This window comes from Hippocampus comes, unplaced genomic scaffold (assembly GCF_001891065.2).
Source record: "Hippocampus comes isolate QL1 unplaced genomic scaffold, H_comes_QL1_v1.1 scaffold226, whole genome shotgun sequence".
Classification (NCBI taxonomy): Eukaryota; Metazoa; Chordata; class Actinopteri; order Syngnathiformes; family Syngnathidae; genus Hippocampus; species Hippocampus comes.
This window is the reverse complement of record NW_017805477.1, coordinates 110,264-128,405: the sequence shown is the minus strand read 5'-3', so window position 1 is coordinate 128,405 and position 18,142 is coordinate 110,264. Positions and strand designations below refer to the sequence as shown.

General features: G+C 48.2%; 2 protein-coding genes across 5 annotated transcripts; both read left to right on the top strand.

Annotated features, from left to right (window-relative positions):
• On the top strand, positions 1 to 7,276 carry tlcd4a (TLC domain containing 4a). 2 transcript variants are annotated; one of them, XM_019875545.1, is made up of 8 exons: positions 1 to 406; positions 696 to 704; positions 1,353 to 1,523; positions 2,254 to 2,343; positions 2,491 to 2,567; positions 2,693 to 2,787; positions 5,935 to 6,008; positions 6,371 to 7,276. In XM_019875545.1, exons 1-8 carry the CDS (start codon positions 393 to 395, stop codon positions 6,690 to 6,692), a joined length of 852 nt encoding a protein of 283 aa, XP_019731104.1. In that variant the 5' UTR covers positions 1 to 392; the 3' UTR covers positions 6,693 to 7,276. The 2 variants fall into 2 exon arrangements, with proteins under 2 accessions (XP_019731104.1, XP_019731105.1); XM_019875546.1 differs by lacking the exon at positions 696 to 704 and having other exon boundaries at positions 8 to 406; positions 1,354 to 1,523.
• A 3,759-nt stretch (positions 7,277 to 11,035) lies between these two features.
• Positions 11,036 to 18,116, top strand: LOC109519168 (alanine aminotransferase 2-like). 3 transcript variants are annotated; one of them, XM_019875544.1, is made up of 12 exons: positions 11,036 to 11,256; positions 11,361 to 11,517; positions 14,409 to 14,498; positions 14,616 to 14,724; positions 14,867 to 15,000; positions 15,461 to 15,704; positions 15,815 to 15,894; positions 15,992 to 16,128; positions 16,451 to 16,625; positions 17,325 to 17,480; positions 17,547 to 17,659; positions 17,736 to 18,116. In XM_019875544.1, the coding sequence occupies exons 2-12, from the start codon at positions 11,371 to 11,373 to the stop codon at positions 17,824 to 17,826; spliced, it is 1,476 nt and encodes a 491-aa protein (XP_019731103.1). In that variant the 5' UTR covers positions 11,036 to 11,256; positions 11,361 to 11,370; the 3' UTR covers positions 17,827 to 18,116. The 3 variants fall into 3 exon arrangements, with proteins under 3 accessions (XP_019731103.1, XP_019731102.1, XP_019731101.1); XM_019875543.1 differs by having other exon boundaries at positions 11,340 to 11,517; XM_019875542.1 differs by having other exon boundaries at positions 11,038 to 11,256; positions 11,344 to 11,517.
• The last annotated feature ends 26 nt before the right edge of the window (positions 18,117 to 18,142 follow it).

Here is an 18,142-nt window from a genome sequence, read left to right as displayed (position 1 = left end):
AGTATTCCTGTTGTGCAGCTTTAAGAAGGCTGTCGTAACTTGAGCCCGAGAGAGCGAAGATAAATTGGGGCGGGCCCTGCCACGAGCAAGCTTGCACCAATCGCAACAACCCCCTTTAAAAAAAAAAGCATTCGCGGAACCGCTGCAGATATGCACGTTAGCTCTCAGCTCGGGTTGTGGATAAACATTACCTTGTTGACACGGATGAGGAGCTCCCCCAAGCCCAGGCCCTTCTTCTCCCACGCTAGAATGTCAAACTGAAGCTAGTTCCCGCGTATGTGTTGTTGATCCAGCATGGACAGATGCGATGGTCGTGGATATGACACGGCGCGTGCACCTCCGCCTGCAGCCGTGGGAATCTTAAGCGGCTGAGGGAGAGCGAGTCAGTCTTGATGAGAGTCGGACGGTAAGCACAGCTGATTTTTACCTCAATACACCAGGCGGCGTCAAGCTCGCCGTTTGGCCTCGCGTTGGGGTCTTGTTCGTCGAAAAGAAAGTGGAAGCATCGTTACTCTGTTTGAGCGTGACGCAAAAACCCTTGTCTGGTCCGAGGAATTTGATGCTGAAGGCGAAGTTCTAATAAGGCGATGTGTGCCGGGTAAACCCCCCCCCCCCTCCACCACCCGCCCCGCGCCAGCGCATTGCACCCTACGTACAGTTCCGATCGAACATGAAGCAGGAAACCACAATGAAACGTCGGAGTCACGTTCTAGAGAGAATAGATATAGACTCAATTTCTCTTCAAATTCATGATTTTCTCGCAAGGAAATAGCATCTGCTTCTCGTCAGCAAAACAAAGCAACACGTCTGACGCGGGCATATTTTGCAGATGTTAAGTCTGAACATGAAGCTGCCAACGCAAGAAAACAAATCGGAGTCACGTGCGACTGAAATAGACTCAATTCCTCTCCGAATCCATTTTTACTTTTTTTTCCTGGAAGAAAAGTACGGTATGTTTTCTCGTACTGCTTACAACACTTCTTGCGCAAGCGCATTTTAGCTCAACGTACATTCCTGGACGCGAAGCTGTCAACACAAGGAAAGATGTCTCAGTCACACACCGTAGAAATAGACCACATCGTGGTGTCCCCCGCCTTCTGCCCGAAGACGGCTGGGACGGGCTCGTGCCTTCAGCTACTTGTGCAAAAAGTACCGAAGCATTTAACAGCTGCACAATGAAAAGCTTAGAGAAGGTCACAACAAGTTCACCTGGAAAGGTTTGAATGTATTTTAGGCTCGTCCAGAAATTTCACCCGAAAGCCAAATCCCCCGAACTTTTTGTGAGTAGGCTAATATACGCACAGTATACAGTATAAGCTGAGCCGGAAACCTTCTTCCCTCTTCCCTCCGCAGTGGAGCCGGGTGGCCATGGACCCGTTCAGCCAGCTTATCCTCACCATCTCGGTGACCAGCTTCTTCACTTTCCAGTGGCTCTTCCACAAAGTCAGCCCCTGGCTGTCGGCGCGCGTCAGCCCGGGCTTCCTCGGCCTCAGCGACAAGCAGAAGGTAGAATGGAACTCCAGGTGAGCGGATGGCGGCGACGCTCGAGTCCGGATTCACCCGCAAGTTGAGCTGCGGGGCCTTCGCGAGTCTCCATCAATTTCACTCATGCCTTCTTGTCAGAGAGGCCGTGGCGTGGAAGTGCAGCGTGCACCTTATTGAGCGACACCAGTGCCGAACTGTGACGATGATCGTGACCATATGAAATGAAATGTCATCTGTGTCAAACCGAACCGAATGCAATTGTGCTTCAGGTGCAATTTTTGCTACGCGGATTTATCAGGTGTACCTCATGAAGTAGATGGCGAAAGTAGTCGGAGCACTTTGGGGACATCGTGGAGCAGATTGGTTGGATTGAACACAACAGATAATATTATTGCACAACCGCCAACGCGCATGACTCACTCATTTTCATCGTCACTCCTTATCGCTTTATGACTCACGATGGCACTCTTGAAATTAAAACGGTTGCATGGTTTACGGGGGTTGGGGGCAAATAAAATGTACTGGTTAGTGGCGATGGGTTCCGGGTTATGAGCTGGCCGTTTTTCCCATGACTTAGCACTCAATGCGGATGTCACTGTGTCTTGTCCTCTGCTGGACTTGATCGCTCACTCCAGTTGTCTGTGTGACTTCCTGTCAGGCGAAAGCTTGATTGATGTGACGAGCAGCTGAAAAACAATGACCCATTTCAATTTCGGTCAAATTAGTGTTTGTTTGTGTCCCGTTGTTTTTTGTTTTTTTTTTTTTCAGGACAGTATCGACTCTTCACGCACTGTTAGTGGGAATCTTCTGTCTTTACATTTTGTTCTTTGATGCCGCCGTCAATGAAGACCCAGTCTGGTAAGAGTGTTCGTCAAAGGACTTGACTTTTTGACACACGTTGAAATATTTTCACCCCAGAACGCGAGACACTCAAATCAAAAGGATATTGAAATGTCCAAATCCAAGCTAGATATTTATCATGACCATTGTGTGCTTTCCCCACAGGGGAGATCCTACTCTCGTGAAGACTAATGTTGCTATCACAACAGGCTACCTCATATCTGGTAAGGGAAGCATCACAGGTAATGCGTCAAAGCCGATGGTTTAAAAAAAAAAAAAAATGTAATCACCTGCTTTCATTTGTACAATGTCCTCTTTTAATGCCCCCCTCCCCTCTCTCCCCCATCTTATCCTTATTTTTTTCCAGATCTGTTGCTAATATTTTACTATTGGAAGGCGATAGGAGACAAGTTTTTTGTAGTGCACCATCTGGCAGCGTTGTATGCTTACTACTATGTACTGGTGAGTGCCCTATTGTCCAATAGCAGAACACGCAGGCAAGATGGGAAGGAGACAAAATCGAGGGTGAACAGCAGCGTCCCGGTGCTCTGGCCATTTTCTTCGTCGGCGGCCTTGTGAAATTGTTCTGGATCGGTACAATCGGTCAAAGGCGAGGTCGGCGTGGAAAAGCGGGGAATGAGGCCGCCTTAGGACAACCGTCTTCAAACCTCGACAGTCTAGCAGTTCATCAATATGAAATCAAGTGCATCAAACTCAGCAGAAATGCTGATGCGCTCATACGTTCTGCCCCAAGAAATACATTTCGGGGTTGGCGCGAGCCAGACAGCAACGGTGTTGGTTGTCCCAGCGAGTAGATTGCGGGCAAGAAAATAGGTCGAGCCATCAACGGGCTTCTGCTCGACTTTGAGCCAACAGAGGAGGAGGCCTCGGCGGCCCCGACCGCACGCTTTGCTCGAATCCCTCTTTTGGACATCCAAAGTATCAGATTGTTGACAGAGGTGCAACAAGAATATGGAGTAGGATCATCTTCACCCCTCGTTGCTTGCTGAGAATTGACACTTCGGAAGACCTCGCTGCTTCGTGCGTCCAGTCTTTTAGTTTCAGTTGCTGTTCACTCTTGATTTACTCTCAAATTGTCGAGATCGTCAGTTCTCTGTCGCATAATGAATATGGAAATGATTGACTACATGGTATTTTTTGCATGGAATGCCCAACACTGGTATTGGCTGTTGAAGCTACCCCAATCCCCCCGTCCCCGCCCTCTTCGCTCTGGCTAACGTGTCCTTCGTTTTACTGACCTTACCCCCACCCCTCTCTCGACCTACTCTTGAGTTTTGGCGCAACACCTGCCTTGCATGCCGACAGCGGGGCCCTTCAGGTATCCCGTTACCCAGCATGCCAACAAACCGTGTTTTCCCCAACAACGGCCTGCATATCCGCAATCGCCTTTGCCATCTGTTTTTTGTGCCGGAGACTCGTTGCGCTTTCCCTCCAAAGAGAAAACTGGCAATGAAGCGCTAAAGTGATTTGCCTTTCAAAAACAAAGTGTTATTTCAAAAAATGCAAAACGACTGCGCGGTGCTCTGCCGTCCGTTCTCGCGCTGGAGTCGAGCTTGAACTGGTGAAACCTTTCAATTCCAAATCCTGTCATACGTTCCTAATGGACACAATAACAATGCCGTCGGTGGCTGGATATTGGAGTAATAGTGTGCTTCTCATCATAATTCCATCCTTTTTTTTTTTTTTGTTGCTTTTTTAAAAGATCATGCCATTGTCAACGAGATGCTTGCGCAGCATGTCAAAGCATGCGTCCCTGGTGACGAATGTCATTCGCGTCAACTACGAGTTCCACTTGTAGCCACGTGGGGGCAGCAGAAATCAGTGGTCAAAATGAATGCACTGTCGCCATTTTTTGGGGTGAATGTGCAGCTTCCCGGCATACACTGAGAAGCCTTTGGCAACTCTTGACAGAAATAATAGTCCTGATTTCTGTCTCTCAATAAAACTGCAGTCAATTTTGCACTATCGTCTGTTTAAAAGGTCTCTTTTGGGCTAGCAGAACCGACACATCCATACTGTCACTGGACACTCATGTCTTCCTTAGAAATGTCATCTGGTCCGATAGTTTTTCATTCCCGATACCTAATGACAACCAGAATTGTCTCCGCCTTCGTTGTGATTTCCATTTGCTCTATTTTCATAAGTAGACACACTTGTGCTTTGTTGTCAAATTTTATGATCTATGTGTGGGTGTTCACTCAAAACCACAAGATGGATTCATCTCATTTCGAGACATTTACGAGGTTTACTACCTAAGGGTCAGTGGTACAAGTGAGCATCATTTTTTTTTTCCTTTAAGCTTGCTTTTATATTTGTAAGGGTCAGTGGTACAAGTGAGCATCATTTTTTTTCTTTTAAGCTTGCTTTTATATTTCTTCTTCGCCACCAAGGTCTTGATGAGAAGAGTGACTGTTCACCTGAATTTCCGTTTGGAACCAATAGGAAAACCAGAATATGACAGCTCCCGTGGGTGGGACTTTTCGATGCATGCTTCGTTTCTCAACGTTTGCATTTGTGGCTCCATATTTGTATGTCATGGGGGGGGAGGGGGGGTGTTCTCGTTTTTCTGTCTCTCTTTCTGTCCGTCTCTTTAACATTATCACCCCCTCGTCCAACCCAACATGCAAAAATTACCAAGTTGGCTTGTGTGAAGACAGTTCATGCAAAAACTACCAAGACGGCGTGTCTGTGCGTCATTATCCGGGGAGCTTTTGATCTAGATGGGGGGGGGGGGGCTCCTCCTTATTTAATTCCTGTCTTGTCTGCTGTTATTGCTGTTTGGTTGCACTGAGCAGATGTGATGCCCAGTCACAGTATGGACTTACCAGTTCCTAGAGGTACGAGCGTGCTCGTGCTCAGATGGAAAATAGTGTACTCAGACCGTGCGCTGATTTGTGTCCCTTAGTAAGTATGTTGTGGTGACACGCTTTTATTTCAGCCTCGCAGGTAAGTTTCCTTTTTGCATGATATACAAAGTCGGGCCAGGAGTCAACTATGCCGACCGCACACGGAATGAGATCCAATCAGAGATCACTCCAATAGAATCGGTTCTACCTTCCTGAGGTTCATGCTGTGTTTTCATTTGAGATTGCTCTTTTTTCCACAATGCTGGAAACTTCAAACGACAAACTTGTCTATCGTAGCTGTGCCACAGTATCTCGGAAAAGGCTGAAAATGGAGTTTGTTGTTGTTGAGTGCGTTGGTTTTGAACGACTTTCTCTTATTTTGGTCTTTATTTCGAGACGCTGGTGGGAAAACCACGAGAGCCCGTTTGATCGACCGTCTGTCAAAAAGCAGCGCCAATGCAACCAAACCGTTGGAGGCTTCATTCCAAGTCGTCATACTTGATGTCCCGCGTCTTAGTTCCAAGTCTCTATTGACGTGGAGCCTCGCATTTGTCGTGACTTGACCCCGAAAGACCATTTGAGTCATTGGCGATTGCCAAGCTGCGTCCGGAAGGGGCGAAATGTGATTTGATCGTTATTGTATGAGTCAGGTCCGTCCGTCCTTGAGATCCACTTGATCTTGTCTTGTTTTCTGTACCTGTTTTACCTCGACGCTCTTTTCCTCTTTTTGCTCTCTTTGCAGGGCCAAGGCATGTTGCCTTATTTTGCTAACTTCCGTCTGCTCGCCGAGTTTTCTACTCCTTGTGTGAACCAGCGGTACGTACCATCCCGTCGACGAGCGGCTCTCCGTCACCAGAGCTCTGTTTTGGGGCCTTTCTGACCGTTTTCCTCCAAAACGCAAATGCACTCCCAAGTAGTGGGCGGTGCTGTTTATTGATTGATGGATTGATTCAACTGCAGAGATTAGCAGTCGCTCAATAGACGGGAATGCATTTCTTGAAGGGCAGGCCTTTTACCTGACTGCATTTTTACGGTAGCATACAAAAATCCCGGGTTGTGTATTTGAGGAGACCCGCTCATTGTCGTCGTTCACCAGGGCCATCCAAAGTCGTACTTTGTGTCAAGGAAGCATGTTGAAGCCACGCATGTTGAATGTGCCATTGTTGTTCCTGTTGCAGCTGGTTCTTTGAGGTTCTAGGTTACCCGAGGACTTCCCGGCCCAACATGGCGAACGGCGTGGCCATGGCAGCGGTGTTCTTCATGGTGCGCGTGGCCGTGATGCCGGTCTACTACGGCCGCATGTACGCCGTTTACGGCACGGAGGCCTTCTACCTGGTGCCCCGTGGCGGACGCCTGGCGTGGATCTGCTCCAGCATCTGCTTGGACGTCATGAACGTGATGTGGATGCACAAGATCGCCAGAGGCTGCTACAAAGTGCTGCAGTCGGCACGCCGGGCCAAAGACGGCGGCGCGCCCCATGAGAACGGGAAAGTCGACTAGGAGCAGGAAGCAGACGGCACGTGCTAGCGCGCAAGCTTGTCAGCTGGCACCATTAAGAGCCGAGAATCTAACGAGGAGGAAAGATTCCAAAAGCTGGGACAGGTATGACGGATCAGCTGACCGCCCGCCCGCCCGCCTTCAAGCCATGCAATGACCTCTCAGCAATACTCTTGTGTTGCTTATCTTTTATTCGCAGTATTTTTTTTAAAGAACAATTGACCTCTTTGGTGAACAATGGAGCCCAAACTGAAAGTGTTTACTTCTCTTTTCACACACACACACACACACACATTCACTGGTTAAGACGAATACTGCCAGAGATCCTCATTGAAGGTCAGTGCCATCAAGTCCTTAAAGGCTCGACTTTCTTTTTATTTTCATTTTATTTTTTTCTACTCTCCAGGGACACAAAGACAAAGTAAGTGTGACTGAAGCAGTGGTGTTGCTATTGAAGAGACTCGTTGACAAAGTAGCCTTTTTAGAGGAAGAGCAGGAGATTTCAAACGGATTGAAACATGATGTCACCTTGCTTCTTGTTGTTGTTTTTTTTTCCATGCAGTATAAGAAGCTCGGAGTTTTATAATGAACAAGACTTGCATTTGGAAACGCTGAAAGGGAAACTGAACGTCAATGCTGTTTTTCCTGGAACGAATGGGATTTTAAAGTCAGGGAGTCAATCAGTACGAACAGAATGATGGTCACATCAGCGTTCATGAGAACATCGTGTTTTTTTTTTTTTCCATGCAGTATAAGAAGCTTGGAGTTTTATAATGAGCAAGACTTGTATTTGGAAACGCTGAAAGGGAAACTGAACGTCAGTGCTGTTTTTCTTGTAACAAATGGGATTTTAAAGTCAGGGAGTCAATCAGTACGAACAGAATGACGGTCACATCAACGACATTGATTTATTTGACCTTTTAAAGGAGTGAAACTAGAAGCAGGATTTTTTTTTTTTACATCTATGACTTGATTGCCCCCTCGCCCCCATTTTTTTGGGTGGGCACAGTATTGCCACTCAGCTGCAGTGTTTTGATGTGTCTAAATCATCTTTTAAAAGATTGAAATTATTTTCAGTTCACGTTTCCCATTAGAATACACGCATTCTGAAGGGGAAACGACATCTCTGCCAGATACTACAGTATTGCCACTCAGCTGCAGTGTTTTGATGTGTTAAAATCATCTTTTAAAAGATTAAAATTATTTTCAGTTCACGTTTCACCAAACGTTTCCCATTAGAATACACACACGCATTCTTGAGGGCAAACGACATCTCTGCCAGATACTCATCTATAATGTCATTTCTATGATTTTTTTTTTTAAAAAATTCTCGCTACGTCCAGCTTTTGTTGCCTTGTCTTTTCAGTTTGCCTTGTCTCTTCGAATGTTCGCAGGCTTGCGGTTGTGTCCTTTTCGTGTTTTAACAGTTGACGAGACCGCCAAGTTGGTGCTTTTCGTGTTCAACGCGCTAGATTGTGTTCACAGCCGTGCCAAGTTGCAGCGAGGCTCACGTGCGCATCCGGGGTGCCGCCGCGCATCCTGTTTGTGATCGGGTCCACCTCAAGTCCACCGTGAGCGTAAAAACCCTCACCGATGGGCATCTTGGCTTTTCACGACCGAATTTCATTCTCTTATGGCGGTCATAGACGCACGCACACCGTGTTGACTTCATGGCAAGCTCCACAGAACGTCGTCGCAAAGCAGCCGTTCAATGGTTTTCATGTCCAGCGCAGAACTAATTAGCAAGGGAATACTTGAAAAGTCAGCCGCTGACGACGACGCATCACAATGTGGGCGGTGCAAATAGCAATCTAGTCTGTGTGGAACTTTCATGACCTGTTGTTTTACATGATCGGTGGACTAGAGTCGGTCCCAAGATATTGGGATATTGGATGGAGAAGAGATGGGAGTGGCTACTGGGGTCTAAAGTGACATTCTGTGAATGTGATGTGAATTATTGGAAAAGAGCAAATGATCAGCATGACATTTTTATTTGTTCCTTATAATAAATGACAAATTGAACCGTGGGCAGTGTCTTCTTATTTTGGGGACAAGCGATGTCACGTTCACTTAAGTTGACAAGTACTTTTGGGGCAAATGATCAGCATGACATTTTTATTTGTTCCTTAAATAAATGACAAATTGAACCGTGGGCAGTGTCTTGTTATTTTGGGGATAAACGATGTCACGTTCACTTAAGTCGACAAGTACTTTTGGACAGATCAATCTTTTTGGCGGAATGTGGATAGATTTACTATTTCTAGAGACAGAATAACTCTGAATATGGGAAATACAGTCATTGGCATGGGCGAATGCATCAAAGCATCCACGATTAGGGTTGGGCATTTCCCTAAATTACATTTTTTGGAATATTTTCATCTGATTGATTTGAAATCTTGGTTGCATGGCGTTTTGGGCAGAATTACACTGCTGGGCTACATGCATGAAACTAGTTGGGAGTAAGGGTGTGCCCCCCTCCCCCCCCAAAAAAAAACAGATTCACTCAACAATCGGGAGTTTCTATGCGAAGATTCAAGAAACCGATGTCAAAGTTCAGAATGGACTTTGGCGATTTTTCAAAAATCAAAGGTGGCGCTACCACTTTTCCCCAGCAGATGGCAGCGCAGAGCCAATTTGTTGCGGTCTGTCAGCGGCCTGAAGCGTTAAGCAGAGTCAATGTCAGAAAGAGTGACGGACTTTCATCTGGCCCCATTCAATTGATGTATTGCTCATGGGTTACATTGTTTAGAATTGTTCCAAAATGTAAACAACGCATTGTTTGACAAAATGCGACATACCGACTGAGGCTGTGTCAAAGGTCGTTGCTTTGCACACAAGGTGCCATGTCAGTTTTGCCACAATGGAGAAATAACACATTGTTGATCGGTTTTTCTGCTTTTTCAAAGTCCTTGCGGTCAACAGAGAAAAGTTGAGTGACCTTCACAATCCCCAAACTGTTTCAGCGGTCTTGTTTTTTTTACACCCCCCTCCCCCACATCACACCTCCCCTTGAAGCTTAAATAGAACTGTGGTGTATCAGCCACTTGTCCCAAAAGGCCTTCTGCCTTCCTAAATGTCAGCACATTGCATGTGCAGGAATCATCTCCATGGCAACACAAAAAACGCGCCACTGCCACTTCCAGTGCACGCAAACTACAGTAACGCACCTGTGGCTTCAAAGTATTTCAACAACATTGTATGCGTATTACGGTAGAGTGATGTAACTCTGCACTACATCATACTGAGCGCTGCTTCTCATGTTTTGGTATTCACTGATACAGTGTCAGTATTGTCTCCAATGGGTGAGATTTTAGAGAACACATCTGTTCTTTGAGCGTTCTTGACTTCCGAGTTGTTCTCATTTTGGCATTTTTGATGCAGCCCTTGTATTTGATCTCGTGATTGTTGTCGCGTACCCGAAGGTTCTGTCCGTTCTGTGGCCTTGCGGTCGTGGCAACTGAGCTGCGATACAAATCCTTGCGATTTGGCCTTTGTCGAGAATGCTATACGGTGGGTCAATAGAATACTTGGTGAGCTGCGTGATGCTGCACACAGGCATGCGCACAAACTGTTTTTAGTTTCAGGGTATCCGATGTCTTTCCTACGCCCCTTCCAGGACATCTGTGTTCGGTTTAATGGTCACATGCAACAAACACCGAACACTCGCCCAGAAGAGCTAACTCTGAGCCTTAGAAATGAACATTTGTTGCATGCGAATGCAAAAACAAATGCACATTTCAAATATTGCTTTGGACACAACTTCAAAACTAAAGCGAGGGCTTACGTGTTTCAGACCTTGCCTTTTATTGGATTGCGCCCGACTGTCTCCGGCGACACGGCACATCCAGAGAGCTTGACGGAGAAGTTTCACGAAGCGAGACGCGATCGGATACCACTGCGCGCCTTGTAGAAATGTTAAATGTCAATCATTTAGATTCCTGTCAATCGCAACCCCCCCCCCCCCGTGTGTTTAGCATACCGCCACTGACCTCAATTTTAGGGACATTTTACAACGCAGAGGTTCATATTAAAAGCTCTGCCTCCTCGAGTGACCGCTTTTTACCGAGTCGCTTTCTTTTATTTGTCTTGCTGCTGGATGTTGTCGGTATCTGACTGGACGACTGATCTGCCCTCCTCCGGATTTGATGTGGCCTTCGAAGTCCTTGCCAGGAAAAAAAAAACGCTCGTTAAAATACAAGACATTGCCATATCAATTTTCGAAATGTGGATTTCGTGATCGGGCTCTTGGAGTTGAGCGCGAAACTGCCTAATTCTGTGTCCTGCAAGTGCGTTTTGGGTGATTGTCTGTTTTCCGACAGAAATTGAAAGCATCACACGCCTCTCTGAAGTTTGCCAAGACGTCGACGAACCGCGTGCTCTGCAGGGCGAGAGCGTGCGTGCGTGGCGTGGCGTGGAGTGTGTGCGCGCGCCTGACTGCGTGTGTGTCTATATGAGAAGGCAACCGGCTCAACTGTCACTTGAGACTCAGAAGAGCCGAGGAGACTAAGTCTTCACCATCGCTCCTCTCGTCTGCCGCCCGTTCCCCTTTCTCGGCTTTGAACGACCGGTAAGCAACGATTGCTCTCTCCTCGTGTACGCGTCGTCAGTTTGTGATTTTGTTGTTGTTCTTCTTCTTGGTGTCGTCTTCAAATAGCGACACGTCCCGTACAGCGTTGACGAAATGTCTCAGACGGATGTCACCGGGGCGCCTCGCAGGGGGAAGGTGCTCACTCTGGACACGATGAACCCCAACATCAAGCAGGTGGAGTACGCCGTTCGAGGGGCCATCGTGCAACGGGCGGTGAAGATCGAGAAGGAGCTCAGAGAGGTAATTCAAAGTCAAGTGCGACGAGACTCCACTTGTTGAGCCGGCAACTTGAAAACCATTCCCCCCCTCTCACACATCAGCCGATGCCGTAAGCGCTCGCTTAAGTCTAAGCAGGAAGTACCGAGACGTCTCGCTCGTGAAACTAAACGTGCAAAATGCAGGGTGTCCTCGGTTTGCGATGGAGTTTCGTTCCTATGGCGACGACGTAAGTCGGAACGCGTCGTGGGCTATGACCAACCAATGCAAAAGCAGCGGTGAAGTCGTAATGACAGCACATACTTGCCCGAAAAGGCAGCATGGTGCGGAGGTGCTTTGCATGTCTGCCTCACAGTTCTGAGGTTCAGCTTTGGAATCTTTGTCATTCAAGTTTGCATGATCTCCCTGCGCTGCATGGGCTTTGCCCCCCCCCCTCCCAAATGCTCCATTACACGTTGCATGTCATTGAAGACCCCCTCAAGTGCACAAACATCTCCCATTCCGCTTTCCCCCCGGTCGTATTGATCCAATGTGTTCTGCTGGGCAGGCGTTGCAGCCAGACTTTGACGTAACCGCTGTAATGCGACACTTAACTGCAGTCTTTGGTCCTCTAAGCGCCCATAAGTGCTTGAGCCTGATTTGACTGCGCGGTCCAGGATTCTGGAGGAGGATGTGGTCTATCTCAAAGTTGTTACATAAGAAGTGAGGCAACATTCTCTCCGGCCTCTTTTGTCTCTCCTCCCCACAGCCCGCAGAGTTCATTGGACGACGCTCTCGGCGTGAGGCCCAGCAATGCTTTTTATCTGGTCAAGAGCCGCATGGAAAGACGAGCAGAGTAATTGATGCTTTGGGAGGGAGCACCAGGGGCTCTCGCAGTACATTTGGAGCAGGCAAAGAAAGCATTTTTAACAATGAAGGTCCACCGTAAATCAAGAAATAAACAGGTCGCTCGCCCTTATGATGGGATGCCCTGGATCAAGGATGAATATAATAAATGAACGATCACGCAAGTATTATTTCCAATATTTTTCAAGGAACGGGGACAATAAAAGCCTTCTTTAGACCGAAAAGTAGTTGGTGAGGACGAGGCAAACTATGTTGCCTCCATTTTGCATCGGTTACTCCCAAGACATCGGCAGTCCATTCCAATAGTCAGTTCTTCGTGTGGCAAATACCCTGAAACGGTGCAAACATGGAAACATTGTTTTTTAGGTGCACCAAAGAATCTGTACATTCATATCTCACCGGATTAAAAGGCGTGAGGTTGTGATTAAAATCTTTTTTATTTTGGAAAAAATGTTTCACGATGTTTTTTTTTTTTGGGTCATGAGAGTTTGGATGCTTGAAGTTGTCATCTGAGCGAGAGCGTCCTGCCAGATCTCTGACTGGAAACCGTTTCATGACAGCTCAGCAGATTTGACGTCGATGTGTAAATGTGTGCCGGCGTTTATGGGCGTGGCGGTGACCTGACGAAACTTTGACCCAGATTTGCGGCAGCAGAGTGTCGAGAAGGACATTTGGGTCAGGAAAAGAAAGCAAAGCAGCTCAATGTGATTGATGACCGCGGTGAATAACGTTTGCTTTTATCAGGTCAGCCCGTTTGGAAAGCCGCTTAGTAATATGTCTACTAAAATGTCAACTAAGCGGCGGCGTTTCCTGCCTCGCTGGCCCGCGTTGTGTAACCAGCGCCTGGTGGCTCCTCTCCTCCTCCTCCGCCGTGAACAGCAGCCCCTTTGTTGCTTGAGTAAATGCGCAGGCTAGAAACGTGAGGCACCCAATCCCAATTCAATCTCGGAGCCACTTTGCGCTGCTTTCTCCGGTGGCAGCATCCGCTTCATGCTGAGGGGTCCTAAACCCGCTTGACTCGGTCCGTTTGTTGGGTGGCAATCATTGTTACAAACTCCAAAATGTGACAAGCAGCTGTTTTTCCCTGACACGCATGTTGACTGAAACTGAAAATGAAAGGCATGTGCGAACGAGGTCGGCCGAGGTCAGCATCGGCCGTCATGCGCGGCCTTGTGCAATGCAGCGCGGCGTCTCCGCCCCGACACTCAAAACTTCCCAGCGCCGTATGCCGTAAACGTCTCCGAGTAGCCCTCCGCTATTGCCAGCATGTCAACTGGCGCCGTTTGACATGTTAACGTCGAAGACAAAGTCTACTTTTGACTCAGTGTGTCAAAGTCCATTGTCGCGTTGCGTCATCTGATAAACGACAGCAGCTGCTGCACGTTGGCGGCCATCGGTAGACACGCGGGAGCCAAAGCGGAGTGCGCGAGGTCTAATCAGGACAATGCGGCCAATAAATAAAGGATGAGCTCAAGATCAATGCTAAGTGGATGAGGAAGAAAATCAAATCATAAAAGGGTTGATTCATCACACCACAAAGCCCCCCCACCCACATCATCGTTGCAGCTCTGCTTGAAACGGCGGACTCACAGTCGCCAGAAAGCTAAAAGGCACTGTGAAAGATGATGCATGCACAAGAGTAAAGGTTGCATTTGCCGGATGAACAGCAATACTTCGGAGGTGATTGACATGCTGCGCATTTCCGTGGATAAAAGTGCAGTCATCGCAGCATCGCGGACCCCTTTTCCACCTGAAAAAAAACGTGCTGCTCGTTGGGCGCCAGGGCCACCGCTGCGCTCACTTTGGGCCTTAACAAGTTCGTATGAAGAACAAGTTGGGGTTTCCGCCAGCAATGAGCCAAGTAGGAGCGACGTTTACCCAAGAGTGCAGAAACGTCAGCGTGGAAGCTTGTGATACGTCTGCATTATCGATGTTTTTTTTTTTTTTTCATTTCATTTCATTTGTTTAGAGCACGTCAGCATTCCTGGCAGTATTGCCCGTTTTATCAATAAATGCATCACTTGGTGTGATTGATTGCGCTTCACTCTTGTGTTGTATTTTGTACGCAGGGTGCCAAGAAACCTTTCACAGAAGTCATTAAGGCCAACATCGGCGACGCTCATGCAATGGGCCAGAAGCCGATCACATTTCTCAGACAGGTTGGACATTTCCTGTTTCACAATGAAGAGCTTTCAAGGATGATGCAACCGGGGCAAATCAGATTCACCTACGCGGCATCGCTTTGCGCGCAAACACGTTTTGTTGGTCCTCCGCAGGTTCTGGCTATGTGCGCTTATCCTGAGCTCCTCAAGGACGACGCGTTTCCAAAGGATGCCAAGCAACGGGCTCAGCGGATTCTTGAGGCCTGCGGAGGTCACAGTATAGGTCAGAACATAACTCCACTGCCATCCACTTCGCCTCCTCTCCACGCGTTTGCGCTTTGCGCGCGTGTCAATAATTGACACGCTCGCCCGGTGAATATCGGACGAGACAGCCGGCCGGACACTTAAGTTAATCTTCATTCAAGGTGCGTACAGCGCCAGCCAGGGCATTGAGTGCATCCGTCAGGATGTATCGCGTTTCATCGAGAAGAGAGATGGCGGGATCCCATCCAATCCGGACAACATCTTCCTTTCCACCGGGGCCAGCGACGCCATCGTGGTATGAAGTCATTTGCCCGCTGTGACTTTCCCAGCAAACTGATCATTTCAGCCGCACGCGGAGGTGCTTTTCTGCGCTTGCGGCCCAATCAATCATTTCCCCCCACCCGCCGTAGTTAGTTATCAACTGCTGTACTTTGCACGGCCGTGTCTTTGCTCCACCAATGTCGCTGCACCATTGTCTATCCAAGCCATGGCCCGGGGGCCATTCGCGGCAACTATTAAAAATGACATTTGACACGGCCCACTAGGCTAGTTAAAAAAATTAATCATTAAAAAGAGGGTGGAGATGGGCAGAGTGAAAAAGTGGGGAGTCGAAAAAAAAAATGGTGCCACTGCTGCAAATAAGTGGGTTCGCATTGTGAACACCTTTTCTCGCAACCTTCACACGCGTCGTTTATCGTTCGCTTGGCGACGGTTGCCAACGTCTCCCTTCCTCTCTGCTCGCCTCCGCATCCCAGACCTTGCTCAAGTTGATGGTGAGCGGCGAGGGTCGTACCCGTACGGGAGTGATGATCTCCATCCCGCAGTATCCGCTGTACTCGGCCGCCATCGCCGACTTGGGCGCCGTGCAGGTTAGTTACTACTTGGATGAGGACAAGTGTTGGAGCCTGGATGTGGCGGAGTTGCGAAGGGCCCTCCGAGCGGCGAGGGAGCACTGCCATCCCCGCGTGCTCTGCATCATCAACCCCGGAAATCCCACCGGTACCTTTTTTTTTTCGTATTTGACATTTGTTGCAAAACTTTGGGGTGCATTTGTGCCGGTTGCGTCGAGATTCATGATCCTTCTCAAATCCGGGTCTTCCGTGTCGCAGGTCAGGTCCAGAGCAGGCAGTGCATTGAAGACGTGATCCGCTTTGCAAAAGAGGAGGGCCTCTTCCTCATGGCTGATGAAGTAATTCTGAAAATCCCATCACGGTGTTGTGCGTCGAGACGTTCCTTTTGATGAATACTGTTCAGAATGTGTTGATTTTGCTTGCGCTTATTTTTAGGTCTACCAGGACAACGTGTATGCGGAAGGCTGCAAGTTTCACTCCTTTAAGAAGGTGCTCTTTGAGATGGGACCAGAGTACTCGAGTACTGTAGAGTTGGCCTCCTTCCACTCCACCTCGAAATGCTACATGGGAGAGTGAGTTACACCAGTTTTGTCGCGTTCATGAAACTCAAGACTCCAGCATGCTCCATCAATGTGATGGTGCATGCGGCGGTCACTGGAAATGACAAAAAGAAATAAGTCAATATACCTCCATTTGATCGAAACAATAGATAAGATTGAAAAATGTTACCAAGCAGGAAACTGCAATCCAGGTCACACCGATGCACGGTGCGTCAAAGCTCACTTTTTGTGTTGTTATGAAGTAAGATCAATTAATCCGGTTTCGTATTTCACGTTCATTCAAGTGGAAAAGCTGCGCTCCGCTTCCACTCACCCGTGTGTCTGTGACGATCAGGTGCGGATTCCGTGGAGGCTATATGGAGATAGTTAACATGGACCCGGCGGTGAAAGCCCAACTTGTCAAGCTGGTGTCGGTGCGCTTATGCCCCCCCGTCCCCGGGCAGGCCCTCCTGGACTTGGTGGTGAATCCCCCTCAGCCTGATGAGCCCTCCTACAGCAGCTTCATGAAGGTATGACAATCAGCGCGGTGATTGAAGATGTCTTTCGGAGCCCGAGAAATCCATTTCCAAAGTGTGGCGATGCGGTCTGAGTGAATCGGATCAATAGTGACGTGAAAGTGCAGCATGGCTCCGAATCCATTTGAGTGATGCTGTGGGTGGCCCATTAGTGCGGCGTGCGGGTGCGCTCTTCCGCTTCAACAGTGAGAATCTTCAAGGATTCCAACTGTCTATCATCTCAAGTCATAGTTGAAGGAAATGTCAACTTTTGCAACCGCATCGTTATACGTTGCATGCACTACCACTAATAACAGTTCGGGGATGCACTTGGCAAACAAATTGGCACCAAATAAGTACTATGGTCATCGCTTAGTGCAATGTCTTTTGTGTGTGTAAAGGCGGAATGTGATACAGCTTCAGACTGGGGGCTGGCCGATGTCTTTTGATGCACTGATACATTTTCCAAAGCATGGACCTTTTTTGTAACCCTCCCTTATCCAAGCAATGTTCTGGAAATGAATTCAAGGACTCAGCGGCTCATGGCCTGCATCGGCCATAAGAGGGTGACAAAATCAATTGTGCAAATTTAATCGGGCCCAAGCCGCTTCAAATGACGAAAGTTTGACCGGTTGGAAAATGCTCGGCAGCTCTTCATACTGACGCACGCCCCGTGTGGATTTTCACTGTGGACCAACTGAAATGTCCCCACAGGAACGTACTGCGGTGCTGGACGCCTTGGCAAAGAAGGCCAGGATGACCGAGCAGATTTTCAACAAGGTGCCCGGTATCACGTGTAACCCCGTGCAGGGCGCCATGTACACTTTCCCCCGCATCACTCTGCCGCCGAAGGCCATCGACAAGGCGAAGGTGTGTTCGCATCGTTTCGGTTTCCACACGTCCTCCTTTTCCAAAGCACCATCCCGACGTTAACAGGAGGAAGGCCAAGTGCCTGACATGTTTTACTGCATGAGGCTGCTGGAAGAGGAGGGCATCTGTCTGGTGCCAGGTAGCGGCTTCGGGCAAAGAGAGGGAACGTTCCATTTCAGGTCAGTCAAAGACGGCATTCAACTTCTCCCCCCTGCCGACGGCAACAGTAGCCAACCGTTTTCTTTCTCCGTCCAGGATGACCATCCTACCCCCGGCTGAGAAATTAGAGATTGTCCTGCATAAGATCAGCGCCTTCCACCAGCGCTTCACGAAAGAGTTTTCTTAAGTCTTCCACTTTGAACCGTTCCAAGTAGCAACCTTCTCTCAAGTGCCTTTATCCTAACAAGTGCAGCCATTCTACGTCGCTTAGTTTTTAGAATAGCACGCGTACACCAATTTTATGATGCATGATGCACTTTGCTACGCCAGATAATCGTGCTAACTCTTCGCCGTCCCAAAAAGAAATGCTGCTGTCCTATCGAGTAGCGCTCCGCGCAAACTCATGCCTGCCATTCGTGGTGCCAACTGAAATGTAAGAAGCGCTTTGAAAACGCCATTAAACGCTTGCATTTGTAACATTTGCTATTGGTGTCCAATCAAGA

What these genes read in the sequence shown, in the direction of transcription:
- tlcd4a (XM_019875545.1), top strand. An exon ending in TGGTAAGGGAAGCATCACAG is followed by an intron (nt 2,568 to 2,692) that starts GTAATGCGTCAA and finishes ATTTTTTTCCAG; the next exon opens with ATCTGTTGCTAATATTTTAC. An exon ending in ATGCTTACTACTATGTACTG is followed by an intron (nt 2,788 to 5,934) that starts GTGAGTGCCCTA and finishes CTCTCTTTGCAG; the next exon opens with GGCCAAGGCATGTTGCCTTA.
- LOC109519168 (XM_019875544.1), top strand. Translation starts at nt 11,371, where the DNA reads ATGTCTCAGACGGATGTCACCGGGGCGCCTCGCAGGGGGAAGGTGCTC. An exon ending in TCGAGAAGGAGCTCAGAGAG is followed by an intron (nt 11,518 to 14,408) that starts GTAATTCAAAGT and finishes TTTTGTACGCAG; the next exon opens with GGTGCCAAGAAACCTTTCAC. An exon ending in GGGCCAGCGACGCCATCGTG is followed by an intron (nt 15,001 to 15,460) that starts GTATGAAGTCAT and finishes TCCGCATCCCAG; the next exon opens with ACCTTGCTCAAGTTGATGGT.